The sequence below is a fragment of the Nycticebus coucang genome, chromosome 14 (assembly GCF_027406575.1).
Source record: "Nycticebus coucang isolate mNycCou1 chromosome 14, mNycCou1.pri, whole genome shotgun sequence".
Classification (NCBI taxonomy): Eukaryota; Metazoa; Chordata; class Mammalia; order Primates; family Lorisidae; genus Nycticebus; species Nycticebus coucang.
In genome coordinates this window covers 82502833-82519472 of record NC_069793.1, presented here as the reverse complement: position 1 = coordinate 82519472, position 16640 = coordinate 82502833, and the positions used below count along the sequence as shown (strand labels likewise).

General features: G+C 36.9%; 1 protein-coding gene across 3 annotated transcripts in view; it reads right to left on the bottom strand.

Annotated features, from left to right (window-relative positions):
- Positions 1–2960: 2960 nt before the first annotated feature.
- Positions 2961–16640, bottom strand: part of TMEM135 (transmembrane protein 135) — a 278178-nt gene continuing 264498 nt past the window's right edge. For all 3 annotated transcript variants that reach the window (XM_053561128.1, XM_053561129.1, XM_053561130.1), the window contains 5 exons: positions 16052–16115; positions 14597–14673; positions 8874–8972; positions 7420–7487; positions 2961–5289 (listed from right to left, as the gene is read on the bottom strand). In XM_053561128.1, the coding sequence (XP_053417103.1) occupies positions 5157–5289; positions 7420–7487; positions 8874–8972; positions 14597–14673; positions 16052–16115 (441 nt within the window). In that variant the 3' untranslated portion in view covers positions 2961–5156. The remainder of the gene's footprint in view (positions 5290–7419; positions 7488–8873; positions 8973–14596; positions 14674–16051; positions 16116–16640) is intronic.

Below are 16640 nucleotides of genomic sequence, written 5' to 3'. Positions count from 1 at the left end.
TCTTGACTAAGAATGAGACTGCAAGGCTTACTGGGCCTCACCTTCCTTCCTCCTTGATATAAGCAGGAAAATATGTACCTCTTTTTTTCCCCTTGGGAACTCTAGCTGACGAAACAAATTGCAAAAATGTAGCATAAAAGCACAGGCTTGGAAAGGTAAAGAAAGAAATCAGAAGAAAGAGACAGGGCTTGGTGTTTATAGCATCTTCTCGCCCATTTCTTTCGGCATCCCATCCCACAATGACCAACCAGAGAATGTACATTATATTTTAAATCCTCGAGAACTTTTGGCACCAGTCCTTCTCAGGGTACTCCTGGGTGACCAACTCATTTAAGAGGTTGATGAATGAATGAAATATGTTTAACAGAAATTGAAGAAAAAGCTCTCAGAAGTTAATTCGTCCAAATTAAGGCCTGGGGCTCGGTGCCCGTAGCTCAGTGAGTAGGCCGTCGGACACATACACTGAGGCTGGTGGGTTGGAGCCTGGACCAGGCCTGATAAACGACAATGCCAACTGCAATCAAAAAATAGCCAGGCATTGTAGCGGTGCCAGTAGTCCCAGCTACTGGGGAGGCTGAGGCAAGAGAATTACTAAAGCCCAAGAGTTTGAGGTTGCTAAGAGCTATGATGCCACAGCACCCTACCAAGATGAGACTCTGTCTCAAAAAAAAAAAAAAAAAATTAAGGCCCAGATGAAGGCAGTATTCACTGCATGACTTCAGCCAATACAGGCCCACGAGTCCACTCTGGAGAAGCCTGGACCGATCAAGCCATGGAGGGAGGGTAAGTTTGAGCAAGACAAACAAAGGCATATTGTGGGTACGGTCTTCTGACCTCTGCCAAGACCAGGAGACATCCTATCACCCAGTGGGACAAACTTAGAACGTTAGGCTGCAGGGCAGGGTGGGTGTGGCACGAGCTCAGCAGGAGAGCTACAGTGGTTTGAGAGCTGGAGAAAGAAGTACCAATTTCACTTGGCCCTGAAAGCCCCTGTTGTTCACCAGATGGTGTGTGTCTCCGGCTATTACTGAAATTTACAGGTCTATGGAGACAAAGGATGAAGCCCAAATCATTATTTCACTCAGGACACTTTTGGAGGAAGGACAGATAAGGGAAAAAGATGTAGAAAGCAAGAGGAAATAGAAACTAGGCTCTTGACCCTTCTATGAGGCTACAACACATTCCAGAGTGAAGCAAATAATGTTAGGGGGTTGTAAGAAGACAAGGGGTTGGCTATTGCGATTTAAAAGCTTTACATACACAGAAGCATGTCTTTCTACATCTGTGCAACTACCATCCTGCCTAAGAAACACGGCGCTAAATCAAAAGCCACTGTCCAAAGACTGTTTACTCCATTGTTGGGATCCCCCAGAAATCCCCACTTGACCAGCTGCAGCCAACTTGCAAGGGAACTCTGGAGTCCAAGGGGCCGAGTTAGCATAAAGTAACAGTTTCCTCTCCGAATCACGTAGTGCACATCCTTATTCACCACAGCTGTAAACTCAAGGCCATTCACTGCCCTGCTGTCCTAGGACACAAGCTACATCGTGGCCAAGTTCCTGCCCTCCTATGGGTCTGGAAGTCACACACCAGAGTCAGTCTCGTTTCTTTATATTTACCTTTTTACAGATACAGGGCTGTTCCAAAGTCATCTGAGGCAGGTCAGCAACCTGATCTCAGGGTCTCCTTACTCCCTGACACTCCTTTCCTTGCTAATTCCCCAAAAGAAGAAATTACAGAGCTAGCACCAACAGTAAAGGTCTATAAAAAGAAAGGCACCAAGAGGAAGCAACTGTCAGGACTGCCTCCTGCGCCTCCACAATTAAGGCAACTTATCACATTCAAGCCCCATCCTACAGAAAATACTCATTTCTTATTCTTGTTCTTATATTTTTTATCTTGGTCACTCATTTTCAGTTGCGTGAAATGAATAAATTCTTTATGTGAAAATGAATATGAAAGCAGTAACAGGTTAAGGCGTTAGAGGAGATAAAGTTTATTTTGATATCTTAGCAAGAAATGAATATTTCTGCCTTTGTGGAACAAAGAACAACTTGGTTGCTGTGTAAAACTACTCGCTACTTACACAAATAAAAATAAATCACAGGAAGAATTCAAGGAATCTCTAGGCTGATGGCTTCTCTGCTCCAAAAACAACAAGAACACTTGGGTCACTGCTCCCAGTGGGCACCTCCCCTCAGGCCCTGCCAAGAGGTTTCCTGACCACCACCAGGGGAAAGGTTGTTTGTGAAACAGGCAAGCAGACAAAACTCCCTGACAGTAAAGGATATTGATTTTCCTATGCATTGTAGAGGATTTAGAAACTCAGGATTATGGTAAAATATAAGGAAAAACAATTTTGTCAGCATTAACTACTAAATCAAATGTTGCCCACGTACAATCTACAAAGAGAGGAGCGCTTAAACACTTTAACACAAGAAAATACTGTGTGACGAATGGTTAGTCTGGGTTTCATCAGGAAAGATACATTCATTCTAGATGAAAGCGAATTACAAAATCTGAGGGTAAAAAGTAAAAAGATGAAATTCTAAATTATATAAAAACTAAACAACAAATGTAGACAAAAAAAAAGCTAGAGATGAACTTTGTGACAATTATGTTGACAGATCAAGAGAAAAGTTACAGAAGCAAACACAGAATTTATAAAAAATGATAACGAAATTCAGAAATTAGTAATGAAATGGACACTGAAACTAGCTGATAAAAAACTGCTAAGGGTCTAACAGGTTTGAGAAAATTTGTTACCTTGTAACCTCAATCTTTACTTGCTTCATGCTAGCCCTAGGATTGAATTAATACAGGAAATAGCAATGAAATGACCATAATACTACTGTCCCCAATGCACCATTTTTCATTCTCAATCTATATAAAGATGTCAGAAAGACTAAAGGGGCATGTAACTTAGATTTCTTCAGCATATAAATAAACTAAAAAACATGTTTTGGAATGGAGAGATCTATTTGACTTTATTTATGATGCCAAAAAGTTGTCAATATCCGATTAGGTAGAGGTAGAATCATAATGATTTTGATTGTCTTCAGGAACATAAAGTGTCTTTGTGTTTATTTGAACAGCTACATTTTGCACTCTGCCCTAATGAAATAAAACTGGACTTTTGATTCACCACTGCAAATTAGTTAATGATTCATTCCAGGCATATATCCATTATTGTATTCTGCTGCACAATACTTGTTTCACTTTACATTTTATATAAGCTTTTAAAAAATGGCTGCAATTTATAAAAAAGAAAAAGTAAATTGTAGAAATGCACCTTTTTATGAGCAAAATTTTACTAAATAATCTCAGCATATTTCATAACTTGTCTTTCAATATCACAGTCTTTTGATGTCCATGGAAACAATAACTTATGAATTAAAACATTTTTAACCTGACAAGAAAAAAATTATAAACATAATTTCTGAATAGAGAAAAAAATGAGGCACTGGTACCAACGCTTTCTCGGTGCTTCAATCCTTCATGTTTAACAGTAACAGAACCAATCATCATTTTGATTCCAGTGAATAAAAAGATAAAATTAAATTTATTAACCAATTTGGAGTCTGAAACCAAAATGATCCTTTAACAGCATTGCCAAATGGACAGGTCAATTCTAAAAAGTTAATCACAAAGCAAAATTTCGACCAAATTAAAGTGGCTCATTCCGTGACTATGGCACCAGAGTCTGTCTTTCGTTGGGTTTTAATTTGCCATAAAAACCAAGGATAGGGTTACATATAAACAGATGTATGTAAGACTTGATGAAATTGAATATGGGGGATTAAGCGTTTCTAAAGTCTGGGTTATAATTCCTTTTGCAATATAAGTTCTACAAAATTTACAATGGCTTAAAAATTTTTAGCAACAAAAATTTTTAGCAACATTTAAAAAATACCATCATCCCTGTATGTTACATTAACTGTAGATAACACAACCATTTAAGCCTTTTATTAACTTAGAAAAGTATGACTTTTCCCTGAAAACTCAAAATAGTGATACTTCAAATACAGTTGTCCTGAACTACTTTCATAATCAGCAGTGATCATATTTTGTTGCTTCTTTATTCTAATGGTAAAAACAGTGACAATGATTTTTAAACAGAAGGCTGGAGAACCTGAATCCAGTTAGTAATGAAATAGACTTTTTGAACAACCACTGTGTTTTGATGTTGTTTTTAGTTAGTAAAGCATCCATTCTACAGGTGTAACAGGTGAGAGGTCGTGAACCGCTAAGCTTGCTAAAACTACTTTTGATCCCTTCTAAACAACAGTGGCATATAAACTGAGCTATGAAGAGTTACATTCTTATGAATGATAACAAACATAATAAACCTATAGGAGTTTTAAAAACTTTGTTTTTAAATATTCAAGTGTAATGCTTTTGTAAAAGATTAAAACATACTTTCTAATTCTAATTCAGACGTGTCCCTTTCCATTTGCTCCTAACCTGCCCTTAGTACATAGGTTCACTGGCTGCCAAAAAGCCCAAATGGTCACGGAGAGAAACGATACCAGATGAAAAAAAAAGAGCATGGATAACACAACATTTACTTGTCCACATCACGTAAGACCCATCTTTGCATCCCTGAAGTAAGAATGGCCACTTTCTCCAACTAAAGCAGCATTGTCCATGGAGAGTTACTGCAAACCGATAACATTCCATGACTACAGATACCAATTCAAAAGTTACAAAAAATACAGACCAAATCCACGTACCCGTGATCCTCTGTAAATCTTAAAATGTAGAAATAGTCCTAGTTTTAATCAAGAATGCTATTGGAATGAATTAAAGAAATCTTTTAAAGTAATTTTAAATGTACTCTTATTTGCCATTATACGTCTACATAGATTATTTAATATTGCTTGTAGACATAATTTAATAGATAATATATCAATAATGTCAACCACTACAGTGATCCACAACCTGATTCTGGCTACAGAGGAAGCTTAATTATTAAGCAACACCTTCCTAAAAAGCTCCTGTATTTCTGATTGGTAAGAAAAACAAACAAAAAAAGAGCATCTCTCATTGAAATAACACTGAAGTTCGAGTTCGGGGCCCCTTCTTTTTGTTCACATAATTAACTCTTCAGGATAAACGATAAAACATTTAGTCACATTCATAAATTACAGTCATCTTCAAGAAAACTCTGTGGGCAACTCTGGTGTTACAGTTGTGTATCTTGGATCCAATCTGGGGATGAAATCCTGAAAGTGTTTAGATGCACCAGTACCAAAAACATCAAGGACTTTTCGGTTCATGACAGCAAATCTGTAAGATAGAGAATACAGTAAACAGCATTCAGTTAAATCTGTTAAATAAAATAATTCACTCTATTTGACTTATCTTTTATGGGATGGAAGAACAGAAAAGGATTACATGGCAAAAGACCTAAACTCAATGGCAAATTCCAAAATCATAGGGATACTCTTCTTCAAGATTCATGTCTCATAATGTAAAGAGAAAATCCCCACACCTGAAACCCCAGAGATTGCAATCATTATTTCAAACCCCTCAAGGGCTCCTTCCACTAAACTATATAAAACAGAAAATTAGGTTCACTATTATTTTTCTAATCAATGAATTCACAGGAAACTAAATGATAAATGAACTAATATTTATTAATGAGGCAAAAGTATTAAATGTAATTTCCTTCATAATCCACTTCTTAATGTTTTATAATCAGAAGAAAACACATACAAATGTGCAAACATTCCATGATTAAACGGCAAACAGCATATGGACATACCGTCATGTTATCCATTACCTAATCTTTTTAAAAGACACATATTTAGCTAATGTGCAAGATAGGCCCTCTGTGGCTCTGCACCTATTCATAAGCATTTCCTTTCTGGAGAAGACCGCTGAATGAATTTATTTTTGCATTAATGACCAGTATCATTATTATAAAGAGCCGATAAAAAATGGCTCTTGCTTTTATATTCCAAAGCAAGATCTCTTACAAAATAACGAACCAGAAAAACACACTAATGTGGCCAGGTGTGGTGGCTCGTGCCTGTAATCCTAGCACTTTGGGAGGCCAAAGCAGGAGAATTCATTGAGACCAGGAATTTAACATCAGCCTGGAAAATAGAGCAAGAGCACCTCTTCCAAAAATGGAAAAAAATAGCCTGTGTGACAGTGTGCACCTGTAATTCAGTTATAAGAGGCTGAGGCAGGAGGATCACTTGATGCCAAGAATTTGAGGTTGCAGTGAGTTATGATAATGCCACTACACCCTGTACTCTGACCTGGACAGCAGAGCAAGAGCTGTCTCAAAAACCAAAATCAAAACCAATAAAAACAAAAACATCACTATTGTGCAGAAAAACCAGATGACAAAAATGATTAAATAATAATAATATAAAGGATACAAAGTATCGTGACCAAGAGGAAGAATTCTAAAGCCAGACTGCCTCGTTTACATTCCAGGCCCTTTATTAACTAACTGCATGACTCTGGCAAACTAACCTATCTGAGCAACCCCGTCTAGTCTTCCATATACAAAAAAGGGATAAATAACAGTACCAAACCCACAGGGCTATTTTAAGGATTTAAATACATATGCATGTATACATATATATTGTACATATGTACCCTGAAACCGTATCTTGGACATAGTAAGAACTGTACAAGCATTTGATATTATTGTTAGTGATAGCAATAATATTGGGAACAGCAGCTGTAATTTACTGAGTGCCTACAAAATACTAAGTGCTGCTATAAACATCTTAATAATCCTACAATCATACAACATATGAATTATTGTTTTATGTAGAGAGAAAGAAACTTAAGTTCCTGAAGGTGAATAACTTTCCCACAGGACACCACTGAAGATACCAGAGCTGGAGTCAAACTTAGGTCTGTCTGATTCCAATGCCCGTGCTCTTTGTATTAGGGCAAACTGCCCACCAAAGAACTAGAAGAAGATCAGGGAAATAAAAGAAAAATAAAACCATGATAAGAAGGGCAAAGGGAAATACACTCACAACAAGAAGCAACAGAATATGATCCTTTTTACAAAATGGAAATCAGTTAATTATGTACAGATGATCTTTAATGAATCTGTTTAATATTTTTAATGAAAAGGTATTAATAATTCAAAAAGTTAGGCTTAAGTATTTATGTAGCAACTAATTAGCAATAAATATGTTGCAGTTAGAAAAGCAATATGATATTAATTTAGAACACTTAAAATATCTAAAATAGTATAGGAAAAAGAATATGTTCACTCAAAGGATGCCCTGTGTTGTTTTTATTAAGTTGGTCATACTTCATTTATACATAAATATCTATTTTACCTATGAAGGAGTAATCCCTCAAAAAGACAAAAATACTTATATAATCCTTTTATGAAAACTGCTTTTCTCTATGAGCATTTAAAACATCTGAGTCACTTACTTGCCCTTGGTGAGCCTTAACAGGAACTTCCAGTAAGATGGTCTCAAGGTCTGAACTTCCATGACAGCCTAAGATTATTCGATTAAAGACTTCAGTAAATACAAATTTTACCAGCAGTTTTAGACAATAGATTCTTTTTACCTCTATCTTTATTGCTCACAGTATTTAAAAAATGAAAGCAATGCCAATAATAAGGATTTGTGCTTAAGTCAGTAACTCTCAAGAATTTTTGTAAATGTGCCGTCAAATAGAATTAAATGGACAGTCATTACTACTGGGAAGCATCTACTAAGTTACCCATTAAATGGCTGACAATTCAGTACTATTAATGAGTTTGTAAAACTGGCAGCATTTCTTTGAGAAAGAGCAAATAAAGGCTTTCCCAAAAACTTTGCAAAAATAGGCTTGGCACCTGTAGCTCGAGCGGCTAGGGCACCAGCCACATACACCAGAGTTGGCAGGTTCAAATCCAGCCTGGGCCCACCAAACAACAATGACGACAACTAAAACTAAAAAAAAAATAACTAGGCGTTGTGATGGGCATCTGTAGTCCCAACTACTTGGGAGGCTGAGGCAAGAGAATCGCTTAAGCCTAAGAGTTGGAGGTTGCTGTGAGCTGTGACACCACAGCATTCTACCCAGGGCAACAGCTTGAGACTCTGTCTCAAAAAAAAAAAAAAAAAACCTTTGCAAAAATAGCCCTAAACCCAGGAACATCAGTAACAATGATTTCAGGCTGGGCACGGTGACTCATGCCTGTAGTCCTAGCTCTCTTGGAGGCTGAGGCGAGTGGATTGCTTGGGCTCAGGAGTTTGAGACCATCCTGAGCAAGAACGAGACACTATTTCTACTAAAAAAAAAAAAAAAAACTAGCCGGGCATCAAGGTGCTCGCCTGTAGTCCCAGCTACTCAGGAGGCTGAGGCAAGAATTGCTCAAGCCAAGAGAATTTGAGGTTGCTGTGAGCTGTGATGATGCCAGGTACTCTACCCAGAGCAACAAAGTGAGACTCTGTCTCAAAACAAAACAAAACAAAACAAAATGATTACAAAATGTAAAGAGACTGAACAATGTGTCTTTTAAACTAGGTGCCTCCTCATCCTCACTCCTGAGGAATATTGGGGAACATGCAATCATTTATTTATGCTCATGGCATGTTTTTTTGTTGAACATGTATAATTAAATTGAAGCACTCTACCAAAGGTATTGGAGTAATAATTTATCTATAAATTATACTCTATTTAAACCTAGAAACTGGGGTGCTTATAAAACTCATTAAGTTAACATGTTTAATGATTTGAAACTTGCAAGCTCTCTTGTTGAAAAAAAACAAATAAGCAGCATAAAAATGTAAAACACTGAATAGAAACATTCCCAGATTTTATCTTCCTCCCATTAGATTAATGTACATTAGAAACAAATCATTCGACTTCTCATTTCAAAAAGCTGTACTTACTGCCTGGAAGCAAATTGCTGTAGAGATGGAATAGATGATAGTGTCTGCATGAGGAAAGTAGGGGACCTTCCCTGCTTCAATGCCTTTGAAATACATCGTCTGCAAAGGAAGCATAAGGCAAGTGTTATTTTAAAAACCTTTGGAAAGCATCCACAGCGTACTTGGTGCTCCCTACCCACCACTACGTTTCCTGCCTTTCTAACTCCTAATACTCCCAAACCACATGTCCTGTCTTCCATGACGATATTAAGTGTCAGTTCTTCCCTTTCTTCCATCCCCTCACTCCAATACTGTTCTGTGAAATTCGTAGCACTTTGTATCTACTGTGCTCATGTCATATATTCTTCCATGCTTTCTATACAGTGCTCAAGTCCTCCCTTCCCTGTTAGATAAATAGTAAGTATCAATAATAAAATAATAAAAGCCATATATAACAAACCCCCAGCCAAAATCACACTGAATGACCTGAAGTTGAAAGCATTCTCCCTAAGAACTGGACCAGATAAGGATGCTTTCTCTATGAGGTTGATGTCAGCCCCGACTCCAAGGCACTCAACAGAGCCCTGAAGTCCAAGCCACAGCAGTCAGGCAGAGACAGAAAGAAAGGGCATTCAAACTGAAAAAGAGGAGGTCAAGCTACCTGTTTGCTGAAAATACAATCTTACGCCTAGAAAACCCTAAAAACTCCTCCTAGAATTGATAAATTCAGTAAAATCTCAGGTTACAAAATCAATGTACACAAATCAGGAGCATTTCTGTACCCTAGTAACAACCAAGCTGAGAATCAAATCAAGAACAGGAGCTCAATCTCATTTACAAAGCTGCAAAAAAAAAAAAAAAAAATACACACTTAATCAAGGAGGTGCAAGATCTGTACACTGAGAAGTACAAAACCCCAATGGAGGAGCTGCGACAACACAGAAACGCACCCCACGCTCACAATTAGAAGAATCAATACTGTTAAAATGTACACACTGCCCAAAGTAATCTACAGATTCAATAAAATTCCCATCCAAATACAAACATCATTTTTCACAGAATTAGAAAAGAAACCCTAAAATTCACATGGAACCAAACAAGGACACAAATAGCCAAAGCAATCCTAAGCAAAAACAACGAAGCTGGAAGCATGACAGTACCTGACTGCAAATTATACTACAAGGCTGAAGGAACCTAGACCACATGGTCCTGGTATACAAGTAGAGACAAACATCAACAGAACAGAACAGAGAACTCAGAACTAAAGCCACTAAAATTAACTGATCTTCAAAAATCCAGACAAAAGCAGATAGTAGGAAAGGACACCCTGTTGGGGCCGGGAATGGTGGCTCACCCTGTAATCCCAGCACTCGGGGAGGCTCAGGTGGGTAGACTGCTTGAGCTCAGGAGTTCAAGACCAGCAAGAGCAAGACCAAGACCCCATCTCTAAAAATAGCCACGTGTTGTGGTGGGCACCTGTAGTCCCAGCTACTTGGGAAGCTGAGGTAAAAGGACCACTTGAACCCAAGTGTTTGAGGTTGAGGTGAGCTATGACACCAAGACACTCAGCCAGGAGCCACAAAGTGAGACTCTGTCTCAATAAACAAATACATAAATAAATAAATAGTGCTGGGAAAACTGCATAGCCTCATGCAGAAGAATGAAACTGGATCCCTCTCTCTCACCCTTCATAAAAATTAACCCAAGACGGATTAAAGATTTAACTGTAAGAAACCTGAAGTCACAAAAATATTAGAAGAAAGCCCAGGAAAAGCTATCTTTGCTATTGGCCCAGGTAAAGAATTTATGACTAAGACCCCCAAAGCAAATGCAGCAAGAATAAAAATCAATAATTGGGACTTAATTTAAAAAAAAGTTTCTGAACAGCAACAGAAATAATCAACAGAGTTGACAGACAATTAAGAAAGTATGGAATGAAAGAATACAGTAGACATTCCTACACTGGCCTCTTCTATAAACTGACCTGATTTTCACAGACTGGACATGCACAACATGTGCGTATGGGCCCAGCAGGCCTAGTTCCTTATGTTGACCTCCTTTGTCTGTTGACCAGTTTGTTACAGTCGCTGGGTGGTCACCTTACTGAGGTTCTACTGTATCTGCACGCTATATATCTGACCAAGGCCCAAGATCCAGAATCTATTATCTAAGGAACTCAAATCACCAAGAAAAAAATAAATTACCCATTAAAAACCGGGCAAAAGACATGAACATTTTTCTAAAGAAGAGAAGCAAATGGCCAAAAACTTACAAAAAAATGCTCTTATGTCAGAATGGCCAAGTGAAAAAACAATAGATGTTGGTGTGAATATAGCAGAAAAAAATGTTTATATGCTGTTGTTACTGAAATTACTGACAGTAGACTTGCCATTCAATCCAGTAAACCCACTACAAGGGATGTACCCAGAGGAGAAAACCACCTTCGCCTTTATGTTTATCACAGCACAATTCACAACTGCAAAAGTATGGAACCACACTAAGTACCCATCAACTGATGAGTAAAAGAAAATATGGTTTTAACTATAAAACAGTTACCATTTTAAAAATGCACACGAACTTTTTGGCCACCCTGTATATTACACATATACATAGTATTCTATGGGGTGTCTACTTATGTGTGTGTAAATACACATATATATCATACACGGAGATACACACATGTATGTATGTATGTATATGTACACACACAGACACACCATAGAATACTACTCAGCCATTAAAAAGAATGAAATGTCTTTGCAGCAACATGGATAGAACCGGAGGCAGTTACTGTAAGTAACAAGGGAACAAAAAACTAAATACCACATATTCTCACCTTAAATGGGATCAGTGGGTACAAATGGTCATACAGAGTAACATAATGGACGATGGAGACTCAGAAGGGAAAAGGGAGGAAGGAATTTTGGTATGAAAAATTACATCTTGGGTATATAATATGTATTATTTGGATGATTAGTAAAAGCCTGGACTTCTCCACTACGCAAATCATCCATGCAACAAAAAAATCATTAGTATCCTCCAAATCTATTATAAAATAAATACTCATTAAGTACAAAGAAGTCTGGGATAAATTTGGATCCTCAAAAATACAAGCAAAAATGGCATTTCATGTATTAATATGAAGAGAACATAGTTGGATCTTTACTGACTTTGAACCCAGAAATATAGATGGCTTTTTCTTAACTAAAGTTATGATACTATCCTAAAAACTAATAAACAATGTATGCAGAATTTTTTAAATAAATATCCATAGCAAAATAAAATAAAAAAAATAAAACAATAACCCAAGCTGCTCAAAAACATCTTTTATGCACTATCAGTGTATATTTTTGCCACCTGTGGGTCATTTTCCTTCTCTCTCCATTAGCAATTCTTGTCATGTCTACTCCTAAACACACGCCCCCTGTGTAACCCTGCATTCCTACTGCGAGGCTGTGGGTGCAAGCCGCCGCCACCACCTGCCAGAGACTGTTCCCTCAGCTTCCAGGCTTGTCTCTCCTTAACATACTCTACAGAATAGCCAGAATGTGCTTCTTAAAATATGAATTAAATCATGCTCAGGGGTTTCCAACTGCACTGAGAAAGAAAAACAACCTCCTTAGCCCAGCTTTCAAATCTTACGTGATCTGGCTCCTGCCGTCTCCTGATTTCATTAAGTCTCCTGATTTCATTAAGGGTGCATTATGTCAATCTCTCCCCCTAACACACATGCAGGTGTACCGCACATACACATTTGGGTAAAGCAAATATGTACTTCTCTTAATGTCATTGGTGGCACAGAATTTTGGTGAGAGAGAAAACTTTTAAAAAATCAAAAAAGTTAAGTAAAATCTACGATCTTAGCTTTGAATTAGAAATATCAATATACTAACAAACAATATTTTCTCTCTCTCCAAAAAGAAGGTGGTGGTAGTGAGGCTCTAGCTTCTTTCACAGGGAAAGCCAAGAGACAACAACTTGCCCGGGAGCAAACAATCTCCAGCACCTAGACTGAAGTCTCTAAATACCACTTCCCGTTAGAAAAAGTAGGGGTTGTTAAGAGAAAAGGCTGATCCTAAATCTGGAGCAGAAAATGTTCCAGATGAGCCTGAAATGTCTTGTTTCATAGCAAGAAAGCCATTAAGGATAATGACATTATGTCAAAACAAACAAGAGTCAACTCAAGGAGGCACTTGTGGCCAAAGATGGGGACACTTTGAGAATAGTCACTGTAATAGGTTAGAATAAATCAAGCATGTTAAAACCTGTGTCTTCATAACGATACTTGAAAACAAAGACACATCACTTGCCAAGATGCTAAAGTGCTAATTCCCTCTAAATGCTGGTAAATGAAGAGAAGTAAACAAGCATTTTATTTTGACTTTCCTGAACAAACTATTTCAGAGTAACTGAAGAGCTGAAAAGGAAAAGTTCTTTTTAGAAGCAATCCAGCTAATGGATACAGAAGAAACAATAGTAGTAGATTATTACCATTTTGCAACCTTAATGAAATAACGAATCCCAGTAATGATCATTAATGACTGGTAAAACTATAGGCAAAAGGCTATTGGGGAGCCTTAGGTTGGCACTATCAACACCTGAGCCACCGATTAATCTTAGCACTATAAAAGAAGAGATGAGTGGACATTTCTGAGGCTCCTAATGTGACACCCTAGGAAATCCACAAACACTGTAAAAAGGAAGAATGGCTGCCACCCCCTCAAAATTGAATTTGAATTTGCTTAAGCCTCAAGATCTAGTTAACGGTTTAAGGAAAAACATGATAAATACCAGTGAAGATACAATCAACAAAATCCAAAATATGGGAAATTCCATGGAACTAGTGATCGAGATCTTCAACAAATAAATGAGAAAAGAAAAAAAAGGGAGGAGGAGGAGACACAGCAGTCGTGGGGGTTAACTATTATAAATTGAAAGACTGCTTAAATCTTGATTCAAACAAATGGCAAGAAAACATTTATAAGATAATCAGTAAAGATGTCAACTCCAATTGGACATACAAAAATATTATATATGATAATGTAATTATTGGGGGAGGGTTAATTTATAATGGTATTGTTTGTTTTTAAGAAGTCTTTAGCCTTTATTCTTTAAGAAGTCTTTATCTTGAGCTATTTATGGACAAAATGATACTACATATAATGTCTGGGAAATGTTTTAAAATAATTTATTGCCTGGGAGGCTAGACAGTATATATAAAAGAGATTGGCCAAATGCTGGTAACCATTAAGACTGCACGGTAAGCACATGAGGGTTAATTATGCTATCCTTTCTATACTTACAGATATTTGACAATGACACACAAAAGAAAACAACACAAATACTTTTTTTTTTTTTTTTTTTGTAGAGACAGAGTCTCACTGTACCACCCTTGGGTAGAGTGCCGTGGCGTCACACGGCTCACAGCAACCTCTAACTCTTGGGCTTACTCAATTCTCTTGCCTCAGCCTCCCAAGCAGCTGGGACTACAGGCGCCCACCACAACGCCCGGCTATTTTTTTGTTGCAGTTTGGCAGGGGCTGGGTCTGAACCCGCCACCCTCGGCATATGGGGCCGGTGCCCTACTCACTGAACCACAGGCACCGCCCCAACACAAATACTTTTATAGGAGCAGAATTTACTTTTGTAACTGGGAACTATACTTGCTGCTTAAATACTCACACAGCAGCTAAAAAAAACTTTATATCATTTGGAACTGTTCAGGCATAACAATTTTTGCTTACCTCCACCAATTTCGATGCTAAATACATGGAAATTGTTGTGCTTTTATAAAACATCATTGATATACCTGCCAAAAATCCTGAAACAACAAACAAGAAACACTGATCAGATTGCAAGGTTATTTCTTTATTGTTGTATCATCAGAAATGTTAATTCAGTTAAATAGGAAAGAAGTGATTTATATAGTGCTGCCTCTCATTACAATATAATCAAGGACAGTAATACATGTGATGACATTAAAATGGATGAGTTCTTATTACCACATATTTTTAAATTAAAAAATTGACCTTCAGGCTCGGTGCCTGTAGCTCAGTGGCTAGGGTGCCAGCCACATATACCAGAGCTGACAGGTTCGAATCCAGCCCGGGCCTGCCAAACAACAGTGACAACTACAACCAATAATGTGATGGATGTGTTACTTAGTTCAATGTAAGCATTTCACGTTGTATATAGAAGCAGTACCCAGAACCCCATAAATGCATCAATGTACAAAGTTATGATTTAATAAAAAATAATTTAATAAAAAAAATAGCCGGGCATTGTGGTGGGCGCCTATAGTCCCAGCTACTTGGGAAGCTGAGGCAAGAGAATCGCTTAAGCCCAAGAGTTTGAGGTTGCTATGCACAGTGACGCCACAGTACTCTACCGAGGGTCACACAGTGAGACTGTCTCAAAAAAAAAAGAAGAAAATTGACCATCAGAGTCAGGAGGAACAAACAGTTCTAATTTATGTATAATAAGAAACTTTATAGTTTAATTTTGACTTTAAAAACAACACTGGTCTTGTCCAACACAACAATTTTTACAAATGATTTTTAAAGGCTATTTTTATCATTTCTGATTTTCAGTGGAAATACTTATTCACCTATTCTCCTAATACCTCAAATTATTTTTAGTGCTATCATTATACTCATAGCAATGCCTTTATTCCATAAATGGAAAATCAAGGGGGCAGAGAGCTGGAATACTAATAGTAAAATTACTACTAATAAATAACTGATAAATGATCTACTTAACTTAAAAAATACATGTAACACACTTATAGAAAATAATCTTTAGTTTTTATTTCATAAAGTGATTAAGTTCCTTTAAAAATGATTATTAAAATATATGCTATTTTCTAGTAATAGAAAAAGAATTTTTAAAGAAATCTACTTGAACTTCCATTCATCACTTATATATAGTATTATAAGGCTTTATGTTCTTTTGAGACACAAACTCTAGGATTTCTGACTATACCAGGGCAAATAGCCAAGTCATTATATTGCCAGCTCAAAACACCAGCTGGCAAGAATGCCATGATATAAAATATTTGGATGAGCGCCTCAATGGGGATTCTACTGATACTATAATAAAGGAAGATACACAGAAATTGGATGCATTTGGAAGCCATTTCAGATTCAGTCCCACCACTGATTAATACAACAATAATCATTCATTTTTTATTAATGTTTTACCAGCTATAATAGCATGTAGTTCGTCATCTAGGTTTCTGACCCAGCGCAGGAAGCAACTAGTACCCTGTATTAAGGAGAAAAATACATTGATTTTGGTTATTTTATTTCTAGAAAAAATGCATAAAAACCAAAAACTGTAATGAGTGATTTGCTAAATGACCTTGAATGCAAATTGATGATTTAATCTAAATCAAACTAAATAAACAATTGCAAAAATTATGAACAATAATCTTTTGTACAGTTATTGTTCCGGATAGACTATTAAAAATACACAGAATATTTTTAATTCTACTGATTTTTCAAAATAACTCCATAAATTTCATTCTTGCCTAGATCTAGAATATTGGGGAAAGTGTCATTCCCATTCTAAAAGGAAGATAAATCTAGATAAACTATAAACCTGTCAAGCCAGAATTGTATATTCAGAATAAATATTTTTCAGTATTGAAGGTAAAATAAAGATTTCTTCAGACAGATAAAAGCAAAGAAAATTCATCAGCAGCACACCTGAGCTATCAGAAATGCTAAAGGTAGTTTTTCAGGTAGACAGAATATGATACCAGACAAAAATTTAGATCTATAAAAAGAA